At 48.8% G+C, this 13529-nt stretch overlaps 2 protein-coding genes across 2 annotated transcripts; one reads left to right on the top strand and one right to left on the bottom strand.

Annotated features, from left to right (window-relative positions):
* The first annotated feature begins 791 nt into the window (after positions 1 to 791).
* On the top strand, positions 792 to 1748 carry LOC125111731 (olfactory receptor 52D1). Its single transcript, XM_047753787.1, has one exon. It carries the CDS (start codon positions 792 to 794, stop codon positions 1746 to 1748), a length of 957 nt encoding a protein of 318 aa, XP_047609743.1.
* A 4220-nt stretch (positions 1749 to 5968) lies between these two features.
* Positions 5969 to 7477, bottom strand: LOC125110503 (ubiquilin-3-like). Its single transcript, XM_047751773.1, has one exon. The coding sequence runs from the start codon at positions 7460 to 7462 to the stop codon at positions 5969 to 5971; it is 1494 nt and encodes a 497-aa protein (XP_047607729.1). The 5' UTR covers positions 7463 to 7477.
* Positions 7478 to 13529: the final 6052 nt, after the last annotated feature.

Here is a 13529-nt window from a genome sequence, read left to right as displayed (position 1 = left end):
TGTATAGTAGGGGGAAATGGGGAGAAAAATGAAGGATCACTATGGACCTGAAAAGGGAAAAGGCTTCTGGCAGACAGGGAAACTTTCACTGATGCTTTAAAAATAGACATGGGGGAGTTCCCGTGGTGGCGCAGTGGTTAACAAACCTGACTAGGAACCATGAGGTTACGGGTTCGGTCCCTGCCCTTGCTCAGTGGGTTAACGATCCGGTGTTGCCGTGAGCTGTGGTGTAGGTTGCAGACACGGCTCGGATCCCGTGTTGCTGTGGCTCTGGCATAGGCCAGTGGCTACAGCTCCGATTCAACCCCTAGCCTGGAAACCTCCATATGCCGCGGGAGCGGCCCAAGAAATAGCAAAAAGACAAAAAAAAAAATAGACATGGGGAAAAGAAAGAAAACTCCATGGGCTTAGGAAAAGGCCTGAATGAAGAAAGAAAGACAAGGACTCACCCTCCCTGGGGGTTAACTAAAGGTTAGTGAATTATGGGCAGAATGTGTAACAGATAACTCTTGAAGCATCCGATTGGACAGATGCTTAAATACTTAGCTTGGTGCTTGGAACACAGAACTCAAAATAAGACTGATGAGGATGGGCAGTAGCAGAAGGGGGAGCAAGCACATTAGATGTGGTAGAGCATTTTAAACAAGTGGATAACAAAGTTTTTCCCCCAGCCTCAGAAAGATGGCTTCACAGACAGCCCGGGATCTTATGTGAAGGAAGCCAGTCTCTCTGTCGCAGGACAGGTGACCCCCCCGCAGCCCTTGGACACAGCCCTCTGTTTGCCGAGCACCATGCCAGCTTCCAACAGCAGTGAGCCCGGGCTCCCGGCCGCCCTCCGCCTGACGGGGGTCCCAGGGCTGGAGTGGGCCCACCCCTGGATCGCCCTCCCCTTCTGTGCTTTGTATCTGGTGGCGCTGGCTGGGAACGCCGCCCTCGTCCTGGTCATAGTGACGGACAGGGCCCTGCACGCCCCCATGTACCTCTTCCTTTGCCTTCTCTCGCTCACCGACGTGGCTCTCAGCTCCACCACTGTGCCCAAGACGCTGGCCATTCTGTGGCTGCAAGCGGGCGAGATGTCCTCTGCTGGGTGCCTGGCCCAGATGTTCTGTGTCCATTCTATCTACGCTCTCGAGTCCTCGGTGCTTCTCGCCATGGCCTTTGACCGCTATGTGGCTGTCTGCCACCCACTGAGATACACGACCATTCTCAACCACGCCGTCATAGGCAGAATTGGCCTTTTGGGGATATGCCGGAGTGTGGCCATCGTCTCCCCTTTCATCCTCTTGCTGAGGCGACTGCCATACTGTGGTCACCGTGTCATGGCACACACCTACTGTGAGCACATGGGCATTGCTCGACTGGCCTGTGCCGACATCACTGTCAATATTGTCTATGGGCTGACTGTGGCTCTTCTGGCCATGGGTCTGGATTCCATCCTCATTGCCGTCTCCTATGGCTTCATCCTCCGTGCTGTCTTCTGCCTTCCATCCCGTGATGCCCAGCACAAGGCTCTGAGTACCTGTGGCTCCCACCTGGGGGTCATCGCGGCCTTCTACGTGCCTGCCTTCTTCTCCTTCCTCACCCATCGCTTTGGCCAACACCGGGTCCCCAGGCATGTGCACATCCTTCTGGCTAATCTCTATGTGCTGGTCCCTCCTGTGCTCAACCCCATCATCTATGGGGCCAGGACCACGGAGATTCGGAGTCGACTTCCAAGATTGCTTCACTTGGGGAAAATTTTGGTATGAATTCTGATCTGAGGTTGGAAATGAGAAAAACAAATATGGATTCGTTTTCATGAGTGGAGTTTCCTCTTATGAGAGGAATGTGTTTCCTTGGGAGGACTAGAAGGATACGGAAAGGTCAGAGACCCTGGCATTACCAATAAGCACATTGAATATACCTTATTTCTGAGGCTCCTTGAGCAATTCTGAACAGCCCAGAAAGATGATATTTTTACTCCTGGAAATAATTTTCAAAGAGCAATAACTGTACCTTCAGTAAACTTCACTGGCTATGATACTGCCAACGCACAAAGCTCCTAATATAGTAAAAACCAAGTCAGTGACTGTTACTGAAAGGAGTCTGGGTGCCACGGTGGGAACGGCCTTCCGCGAGTGCAGGTAGCAGAGGACAAGAACACCAGAAGTACATCTAGTCTGAATCCAGGACTTTGGGCAGTGATAAAAGCACAAGGTCTAAGGTCAGAGCACCTGGGTTCGAATCCCGGTTCCTCCACTTCCTAGTTTTTGGAGCATTGAGAATGTTCCTAATCCATCTCTGCCTCAGTTTGGCCAGTTGCTAAATGGAGGTGTAACGTTAATGTCTAACTCTTAACATTGTGGTGGGAAAAAAAAATCATTGAGTGTAGACAAGAGAAGACCCTCCCTGACATGAAAATGCTGAGTCAGTAAGGATGAGAAAGCTGCGCGCTCTCTAAACATCGTTAGCCAAGGCGAAACAGATTTGGGATTGTTTTATATGACATTCTACAGGGTTACTGTGACAACAGTGTTATATAACAACTTTAAAGTATGTGGACAGTCCTTGGGATATGAGTAGGGCTGATTAAAAGTCTCTTTTTCTCAAAATCAGCAGCCAAGGGGAAGGTATAGCACAAGACTCTTACTCTCCATAGTTCTTCTTGCTGACCAAAGTTCAGCTTGCACATATCACACGTAGCAGACAAACGGAAGATGTTGCAGCCCCGGCTGCAAACTCTACTTCTTAAAGCTCTTTTAGGAATTTTGGGGGGCTCTCTTATCATCCTAAAGCTAGAATGCAATAGTTCCCAGAGAAAGAAAGTCATTTGTAGAAGCCAGTAGCTGCTATCAAACTGGAGGTAGTAGGGTTTGGCCCCCAGGAATACAGCTAATAAGACTGACAAGGTCTCTTACTCCACGGAGATATCTGCCCACTGACCCTGCAGGATGGAGGAGGGTAAAGCATTTTTCTTTCTTTTCTTTTCTTTTTTTTTTTTTTGTCTTTTCTAGAGCCGCTCCTGCGGCATATGGTGGTCCTACTGCAGAGCACAGGGAACTATATCCAATCTCCTGGAACAGACCCTGATGGAAGAGAATAGAAAAAAAAAAAAATAGAGAGATAGATAGGTAACTGAGTCATTTTGCTGTACAGCAGAAATTTGCACAGCATTTTAAAGCAACTATACTTAAATGAAAATGTTTTAAAAAAGAATTTGCCTACAGTTGCAGGCAAATTATGATACACCATGGTGAGGAGTTCCCGTCATGGCTCAGTGGTTAAGGAATCTGACTAGGAACCATAAGGTTGCCATGGGAGCGGCCCTAGAAAAGACAAAATAAATAAAAAACCATAGTGAGATCACAGGTATGTGTATACATTCAAACCCACATATACTCTGTAGTGTCAACTACAAATCCCTATTCTGGACATAGGATATCTGAAGAATAAATGTATCCGAGAAGTTTTGTTAAAAAGCCCGTGTTCATTAGCACCTAATTAGCACCCAATAATTATATCAATTTTGAGATGGCAGCTCTGCATTTTGAGAAAATCTCACATCAGCTTCTTCCGTAAGCCTTTGTAAATGAAGATTGACAGGAAAAATTAAAAACACACCCAAAATACCACTAGAGTAGAATGTTTTCCAATAATTTATACCAGAGGTTCAGCTCTTCAAAAGGGATTTTATTATGTACTCACTGTGTACTACAGGATGCTAAGATGTAGAATTGCCAACCTCTTAAGAAAGATCTTTTTTGTATTTTCAAATAAGTTAAGGAGGAGGGGATTAAGATGGCAGAATAGAAGGACTGGAGCTCCACTTCTCTCCTAAAATCAACAAAATTCACAACTAAAGGCTGAGCACTCTTCACCCAAATGGACCAGAAACCTTAAAAAAGATACCCTACTCCAGAAGAAAAAGAGGAGGCCACATCAAGAGGTAGGAGGGCCGATTTTGTGATATAAACAACCCCATACCTCCTGGGTGGGAAGCCCCACAGACTGGAAAGTAACTGGTTCACAGAGACTCACCTACAGGAGTGAGAGTTCTGAGCCCCACATCAAACCCTCACGTGCGGGGATCTGGCCCTGGGAGAAAGAGCCCCTGGGGCATCTGGCATTGAAGGCCAGTGGGGCTTGTGCACAGGAGTGCCACAGGACTGGGGGACGTGGAGACCCCATTCTTAAAAGGCGCACACAGACTTTCATGTGCACTGGGTCCCAGGGCAAAGCAAAGTCTCCACAGGAATGTGGGTCAAACCTGACTGCAGTTCTTGGAGGACATCCTGGGAAAACAGGGGTGTACGCGGTTTGTTGTGAGGGAGGGACATGGAAGGCAAAGCTCTCGGGAATATTCAGCAGCTGCCTTTCTCTGGAGGGGGCCACGTGGGGAAAATCTGGCCCCACCCGTCAGCCAGCTGCTGAGAAGCCCCAGGGCAAACAACAATCCAGGTGGGATCACAGCCCTGCCCCTCAGGAAACCAGCTGCCTAAAGACCCCTCAGGCACACAGCTGCCTCTAATCCCATGCGGAGACTAAGCCCCACCCAGCAGAGGGGTTAGAATCAGCTCCTCCTACCAGGGGGCAGGCATCAGCCCCTCCCATCAGGAAGCCTACAGCAAGCCCCCCTACCGACGTCAGCCACATGGGGGGCAGACACCACAGGGAAGAGAAGCTACAACTCTATTGTCTGTAAAAAGGTCAAGTAAAAAGGTCAAATAAGAAGTACAACAATAAAATAGCATCACTGCCAATTTGTTTGTTTGTTTTTTGTGTTTTTTTGGTCTTTTTGTCTGTTCTATGGCCACACCTGTGGCACATGGAGGTTCCCAGGCTAGGGGTCAAATCAGAACTGTAGCCGCCAGCCTACACCACAGCCACAGCAATGTGGGATCCGAGCCGCGTCTGCGATGCACACCACAGCTCACAGCAACGCTGGATCCTTAACCCACTGAGCGAGGCCAGGGATCAAACCCGCAACCCCATGGTTTCTAGTCAGATTCGTTAACCACTGTGCCACGATGGGAAGTCCCGGATGGTTTTTTTTAAAAAACGGGGGTCAGTGTATCAAGTTCCATAGATAAATTTTGGAAGATTAGGAATGAGCAACGATTTTGAGAAAGCTTCCACTCTGGACTGGGGACACGTCTCCGACTGCAGGGGATGGTGAAACACGGCCCCTGGGAGGGGAGGCAGACACTGCAAAGAAACTCAGAGACAAAAGGAAATATTAAATTCTGTAGCTGATAAGGCAGCAGAGTCCCACATTTTGCAGCATGAAGAAACGCCTGCATAGGAGCAGAGGATGGAGCTTCCGAAGTAGCAGAAGTCACCCACCTGAGAGCAGGACCCTGGCGTGGGTCGCTAGCAAAGGAAGAGCCCTGAAAGGGAAGTTAAACTTATCTTTTCTGCAATATCAAGAGACTGGACCTCAAGAAGAAAAACATGGTCAGACAGGGAGTGGCATTCTAAGACTCCAAAGAAACTCACGGCTTCCCAGGGCAGCAAAAGCCAGGGTTCCTTCACCCCAGAGTTGTACCAGGGGTGGGCTCTAGTGACGATAGAAGAATTGCTAGGGAACCGGGCTGCCAACTGGGCAGGAATCAAGATACTACAAAAACAAACAAAACAAAAATACTCTATTTCCCTACCTCTTGTTCACATTTGGAAAATACTCTGAGATTATGGGTGTGAGAATGGGTGAACCCAGACCCAAGACCATGGAACAGGATCAATCCCCGCCCCCCCACCAAACAACATTCTCTGTGCCCACCTGCCCCCCAAAGGGACACACCACGCACAAGACCCAAGCAATCTTTTTTAATGCAGAACAGGCTTGGGCTGTGAGAGGCGGCTCTGCGAGGGTGCACGTGATCTGCGCAGGAGGCATTCCCAAAATAAGCTCCTCCCCTTCCTCCCCTCCCCCTTCCTCTCCTCCCTGCCCTCCAGGGGTTGGTGCCTTGTGGGCATCAGCTGGGGGGCCCTAGGCCTCTGGTACCCCCAGCAGCCTCTCAACGGCAGCATGGATGTCTCCGCCTGCGGCCACGAGGGCCTGAAGATTGGCATCACGGTTGGCAAAACCCATGGCCTTCAGATGCTCCAGTTCTTGCTGGTAGGGCCCTTCAGTGAGGGGGCGTGAGGACGGGGTGGACTGGGAGCAGGCACTGGCCAGAGCGTGGAGGAGCTGGAGAACGGCCAAGGTGGGCTGCCCTCTAGGACCCTGCCCTCCGGCCCTGGGTTCAGAAGCGCTTGTAGCCCCACGTGGCCTGCCGGGACCCCATAAACAAGGTCCCAACCCGGGCACCTCCTGGGACAGTATCTGCAGGCCCTTTTCTATCTGTATCAATGCCTGCAGTGCCCGTGGGTTGGTGAGTATGGGAAGGGGTGGCATCTGATGTCGAAGGGGGCTGTCCGGGGCCAGCTGCTGGAGCAATGCTGGGTTCCGCTGCAGGACGTGGAAGGCTCTGCGCAAGGCAGTGGGGGGCGGGCTCAGCTGACTGGCGGGAGGGGCTTTCTCGATGGGCCGCTGGCTCCCCTGGGCCGAGTACAAGTCTGACGCTCCGCTCCTGCATCCGGAACTGGCCTGGTTTGACACCAGGCCCCTGGCCTGGGCAGCTACGCCTGCACTGACTTCCTGTGCCAACGGCCTGGCAGGTGCAGAGGCTGTGGTGTTAGCAACGCTGTGAGGACTGGCTCCCCCTCCGCAAGCCTCTGAACCTGGGCTGTGGCCTTTGGAAGCGACCAGTGGGGCCAGAGTGGAGAGCATGAGGTGCTGGATGTCAGAGCAGACCAGGTGCATGGCATTGTCACCACCTGGCACTGCCTTCAAGGCCTCCAGCCCCTGCCTGTCTGCTGGCAGGGCTTCCTGTTGCTGGGCCGGCTCCTGCCGGTCTCCCAGGGCTTTCAGAACTGGCCCCGGTTTCTGTACTGGCCTCGAAGACGCAGGGACAGGGCCGGCATTGGCTGGTTTCTCATTGGCCAGGCCTTGGACCATAGGGTCTTCCAAGAGATGCCCCGCAGACTCAGGCATAGCCGTCAGGAGCTGAGCCAGCTGGCCAAGGAAGTTGGCCAGGTCGGGAGAGCTCCGGGCCAGGCGGCACAGCCTCTCCCAGGGGGACGGTTCGGCACGGGGAGCGCAGCAGAGGGTGGGGCCCGGCAGGGTGCCAGGAGCGGGCAGAGTCCCTCTCCCATGGGTCCTCACCACCAAGTGGACCGTCGTGCCATCGAGGATGCCTCGCTGGCTCAGTAGATCTTGGTCCCGGAGGATCTTTCCGGAGAAGATGAGCACCAGTCTGTCCGCGTCACACTGAAGGCGGTTGGAGATCTGTTTCTTAAAGTGGCGGATGCTGCTATTTTCTGCCAGCATGAATTCCTGGCAGTCTTGTGGGCTCTTGACAGACACTCTGATGATGCGTGATCGTGGCTCCCGTCCAGACACCAGCCGACTGTCCCCGGCTTCTTCCCCAGCCCGTGCCATCTTTCCTGGAGAGCAGACAGCAGGCCGGGCTCCCTAGGACCTGAAGAAGCCTAGATGCAGCGCCGAGCACCCCAAGCGCAGGGACCGGTAGATGTCCAGTGATGGCCTGTCACCCACGTCCTGTGGACGCTGCCTCCCAGCGTAGCCCTGCAGCCACCTGGCTCTCGTGGGGTTGGCAGCTGCCCTTCTCCAGCAGATGATGTCAGCGATGAGGTCACAGTTGGGAGGCAGACTCGAGTGGGGGAAGGGCAGGGTCTGTACCACTTGCCTGAGGTGGCCTTTTTTAAGATTTTTTTTTCTTTTTAGGACCACTCCCGCAGCATACGGAAGTTTCCAGGCAGAGCTGCAGCTGCCTGACCGCCTCACAGCCACGGCAACGCCAGATCCGAGTCCAGTCTGCAACCTAGGCCACCGCTCATGGCAACACCAGACCCTTAACTCACTGAGAGGCCAAGGATCAAACTCTCATCTTCATGGATACCAGTTGGGTTCGTTTCCGTTGAGCCACGATGGGAACTCTGACTCTCTTTAAGATTTGATTTATTTTTATTTAGTTAGTTTGTCTTTTTGCCTTTTCTAGGGCCGCTCCTGCAGCATATGAAGGTTCCCAGGCTAGGGGCTGAATCAGAGCTGTAGCCGCCAGCCTACACCACAGCCACAGCAACGTGGGATCCGAGCCACATCTGACCTACACCACAGCTCACGGCAATGCCGATCCTTAACCCACTGAGCAAGGGCAGGGATTGAACCCACAACCTTATGGTTCCTAGTCGGATTCATTAACCACTGAGCCACGATGGGAACTCCTAAAATTTGATTTAAATAAGAATTGAAAAATAAATGCATCTGTCTAGAAATAAGCTTTGCACCAGGCTATTACACCATTGAAAATCATACCACTTCCACCAAGGACCTGGCGTAGAGCAGAGACCTGTACCCGATATGCTGTGATAATTGATGTGGGAAAGGAATCCGAAAGGGACTGTGTTGTGTACGTGTGTAACTGCATCCCTTTCTTGTGCAGCAGAAATTATCACAGCATCGTAAATTAAATATACTTCAATAAAACTTAAAACTGGGAAAAAAAAAAAGAAACCGCTTTGTACAGGAGGAGAAATTTTACTTAAAAGATATGCATGTCCAATCAGATAGTATCATATACTCTAAATCAAGGGTTGGCAAACATTAGCCTCCAGGGGCCCAATCCAGCCTCCTTCCTGTTTTTGTAAATAAAGTTTTATTAGGACCTAGGGAAAAAAAGAAAATCATACCTCTTGAGTTTGACTGATGAATACGGCTCAGCAGAAAAGCTTCTAATGGAAGAATTAGCTCATGCTAGTCACCCATCTTCTGCTAAATTGTGGACCAATCATGGCCCAGTCAAGGCCTCAAGTTACTATTTCCATATGAAAGAATAGAGACGCGTAACTGGTCCAGCAGCCTCACTGGGGTCTTGAGGCAGCTTGGGTCTCTGAGGCTCTCCAGGCGGGTAACTTACCTACCTGGTTCTGAGAAATACAGCATCATCTGTGCCAGGACCTTGGAAACGACGTTGCTCCCCGAGTGAGAAACTGCGATCTGAGTTCCCAGAGGGTCAGAGCTGAGCCAAGAAAAACTAATAAAGAAATATCAATTTGGCTTTAGGTCTTTTTGACTTCAATATTAGATTTAAGGTGTATTTGCAGAGGGGAATGGCCACTTGGCAGGGAGATTATCTCTAAAAGCAGATAAAAAATCGTGACGCCCCAGAGCACTGCTTTGACGGCTCCAAGCAGATGAAGCCCAAGGGTAAAGTCTGGCTTACCCCTGACATAATTACATTTTTTTTTTTACTGCGAAGAATACATCAGGCTGGCTTAGACTTTTGCCGTCGAATACGTGAGCCATTTTTCTGATTCAAGAATTTCAAAGGACTGTGAAAGTAGGATGTGGTTGCCTAGGATGCCACCTCCAGAATATTCTGCCAGATGTGGCAACATGAACATCTAGGTCCTTCTACAGCTACATGGTTTGTGGTAGGTTAATATGTGTTCTTAAATTCCAGTGAGTTTGAATGAATGTCTTCCACGTCTGACCGCTATCGAGACCCTGAGTTCAAAAGCCCTTTCATCCTCCTGGCTGGCCAGCAGCCAGCAGCTTTGTGGGCCTCTTCTGGTAATGTCCAGGCTTCAGGACAACCTCTGTGGTGCAAACACTAGTAGCAGGACCAGTTCCCACTGGGGAGTCCATTTGGGTTGCCCACAGATGACTCAAATATTCAAATGATTGTTTCTGGCTTTTGCTTGGCTAGCATAGCCAGTACATCGAAGTGGAGCAGAGGCTGAAGGGCATTCCAAGCAGCAATGGTCCAGAATCACCTTTGCCTGTCTATGGTTCCAGGCATTTTTCCCCTCCTAGGCTTTGAGATGAACCATCCTTGCCATCTTCTCCCCTACAGGCGCTACTGTCAGTGCCTAAATGTTACCTGCCCAAGCGCATGGCCTTTCCCAGTCTGTTTATACACCTGTGTCTGAAGGCGGGAGTCCTGACCACTCAGGCCACTGAGTTCTTCAGCAAAAGAACCATGCTTTACCCATCATTTGCATATTTTATATTGTACGCATATTCCTTTTATAAAGTGCAACAATCTATTTACTATTTATTTAATCCATTTAAACTTTACCATTTAGGGGAAAAAAGGAGCTGGGAGTCTCTAGGGTCAAATAGCCCTGGTTTAAATTCCACAGTCACTATTTCATAAACTTTGACAAGCCATTTACCATTTTAAGACTTTTTAAAAAATCATATTTAATATGTTAGTTTTTCACAGATTTGTTGTCAAGGTTCAAGGAGATAATATTTATGTATATATGTTTTTCTTCTTTTTTTCTTTTTATGGCCGCACCTGTGGCATATGGAAGTTCCTGCGCCAGGGGTCAAATCGGAGAGCAGCTGAGACCTACACCACATCCACAGCCACTGGGGATGCGAGCCTTGTCTGTGACCTACACCACAGCCTGCAGCAAAACCAGATCCTTAATTCCCTGAGTGAGACCAGGGATCAAACCCACATCCTCACAGAGGCAACATCAGGTCCTTAAACCACTGAGTCACAAGAGGAATTCCAGAAATAATACCTACAAAATTCAATCCACAATACGTGGCACAGAGCAGACACTTATTAAATATTGCATGTTATATAAATACTGCTGTCAAAGCCAAATTTGGCGCATTCAGATTGGATTGGAAGGTGCAAAGAACAGATGGGCCTGTCAGGGTGGACCAAATGCCTAGAAACATATTCAACAGCAGATAACAGAGGCAACTCCAAGCACCCTGGTGAAGGAGGCGTGGTATCCAGAAAAGCCCTGTCAGACCTAGGGCTCCAAACAGATGCAGGAAAACCCAGACTGTATGTATTTGACCTGAAGTTTACTGCATTTAAGACCTAACTTCTAGAAAATATTTTGCATTCCCATATTTTGCACAGAGAGTGGTTCAAGTTTTCCCATCTTCATTACATTTTCATTAGATGTATCAAACTGTATGAAAAGATTTCAGGATCCTAGGAACCATGAGGTTGCAGGTTCGATCCCTGGCCTTGCTCAGTGGGTTGAGGATCCGGCATTGCCGTGAGCTGTGGTACAGGTTGTAGACGCGGCTTGGATCCTGCGTTGCTGTGGCTGTGGCATAGGCTGGTGGCTACAGCTCCGATTCGACCCCTAGCCTGGGAATCTCCATATGCCATGGAAGCGGCCCTAGAAAAGGCGAAAAGACACACACACACACATAAATAAAAAAAGGTCAGGATCTTATGCAGTTTCAGTGTTTGTCAGAATTTTGCTTCAGAAAAACCTGATGATAGTTTAATTTTTTTTTAACATGGAATTGCTCTCTGGAAGAAGCTGGCTCTTGGGGGACTAAGCTAACTGATGCAGCACTGCTATAAGGACCCCCACGCAATGAGAAGTGCCTACTTCTGCCCAGCTGGCGAGCTGTGTTTCCCTTCCTGAATACTCTGAGTAGATCTGTGTCAAGTGTGGCTTAGAATAATATGTTTAATTAAGCCTGAGAAGCTCCCCTGAAGGGCGTAGCAAGGGCTGTCTTTAGAAGAGCACCTTTAGGAGTTTCCATCGTGGCTCAGTGGTTAACGAATCCAACTAGGAAGCATGAGGTTGCGGGTTCGATCCCTGGCCTCGCTCAGTGGGTTAAAGATCTAGTTGCCGTGAGCTGTGGTGGAGGTCACAGACGGGGCTTGGATCTGGTGTTGCTGTGCAGAGGCTACAGCTCCGATTAGACCACTAGCCTGGGAATCTCCATATGCCACAGGTGTGACCCTAGAAAAGACAAAAAAAAAAAAAAAAGGCACCGTTAGAATAAACCCCAAACTCCTTGTCTAGCTACAGAGCCTTCCCTGGTTGGATTCTCACTTGTTTCCTTGACTTTCTGACCTTGATGTTCCCCTTTCCTACAAAACTTGGCCACACTGGCCTCCCTGCTGTATCTGGAACGGGCCAAGCACCTTCCCAAACTTGAGGTCATTGCATCAGCTGATGCCTAAACCTTTAATGCATGACCCCTCGTCTTACCCAAAGTCACCTTCACATCTCTTCCTAAAGGTCTTTTCAACCATTCACTGTCTTAGTCTGTTTCAGTTATCTGCATACAGCTTATGATTATGTCCTATTTCTTCGGCAGCTATTTTATTTTATTTTCCTGTCTCTTGAATACAAGCTCCATGAGAACAAGGAACTTGGCTTCTTTGCAACTGTAACCCCACTGCGGGCAGATACTAGATACAATGTATACAGGAAAGAAGAAAGGAGAGGTGGGCGGGGAGGAGGGGGAGGCAAGGAGAGAAAAGGGGAGACTGAGTTAAAGACACAGGCAATGATTTACTATCATGGGAGAGCAAGATGATCTGCTCCCTAAACACCAAACCATAGGATGGTCAGGGAGGAAGGAAACTTCCTCTCCCCTTCTAGGTTCTTCTGGCTGGTCTAAGAATTAAATTGGCATGAGGCAGATGAACAGGATAAAATTAACTACAAGTTTAATAACACATGTACGTGGGAGAGACCCAGGAAAACTGAGCAGCTCCCCAAAATGGCCAAAAGAAGTTGCAGAGAACAGGAAACCCTCCTACACGGTTGGTGGACATGAAAATTGGAAAATTACTATGGAGAACAGTATGGGGGTTCCTCAAAAAACTAAAAATGGAACTACCATGCAAAGTGTTATATTCAGAATGGATAAATGGTAAGGCTCCACTGTTTAGCACAGGGAACTATATCCAGTCTCCTGGGATATATATGTATAACTGAGTCACTTGACAGCAGAAATTGGCACAGTGTTGTAAGCCAACTATAGTTGAATTTTTAAAAATGTAATTATTGGAGTTCCCCTCGTAGCTCAGCAGTTAACACACCGGACTAGTATCCATGAGGATGCATGTTCCATCCCTGGCCTCACTCAATGGGTTAAGGAGCTGGTGTTGCAGTGAGCTGTGGTGTAGGTCACAGATGCGGCTCAGATCCCATGTTGCTGTGGCTCTGGTGTAGGTTGGCAGCTACAGCTCTGATTTGACCCCCTAGGCTGGGTACCTCCATATGCCGCTGGTGTGGCCCTAAAAAGACAAAAAAAATTTTTTTTGAATAAATAAAAATAACTTTTAAAAAATTTAAGTAATTATTTACCACGTGGGAAAAAAATATGACCCCTGTGATCCAGCAAACCCACGTCTGGACATGTATCCCAAGAAAACCATAATTCAAAAAGATACATGCACCCCAATGTTCATTGCAGCACTGTTTACAATAGCTGAGACACGGAAGCAACCTAAATGTCCATCAACAGAGGAATAGATAAAGAAAATGTGGCACATATATACAATGGAATACTACTCAGCCATAAAAAAGAATTAAATAATGTCATTTGCAGCAACATGGATGGACCTAGAGATTATCATGCCAAGTGAAATAACTCAGAGAAAGACAAACAGCATATGCAATCACGTACATGTGGAATCTTTAAAAAAAAAGATACAAATGAGCTTATTTACAAAACGGAAAGAGACAGACTTCAAAAA

The sequence above is a fragment of the Phacochoerus africanus genome, chromosome 11 (assembly GCF_016906955.1).
Source record: "Phacochoerus africanus isolate WHEZ1 chromosome 11, ROS_Pafr_v1, whole genome shotgun sequence".
In the NCBI taxonomy this organism is placed as follows: domain Eukaryota; kingdom Metazoa; phylum Chordata; class Mammalia; order Artiodactyla; family Suidae; genus Phacochoerus; species Phacochoerus africanus.
This window is presented reverse-complemented; position numbering and strand designations above follow the sequence as displayed.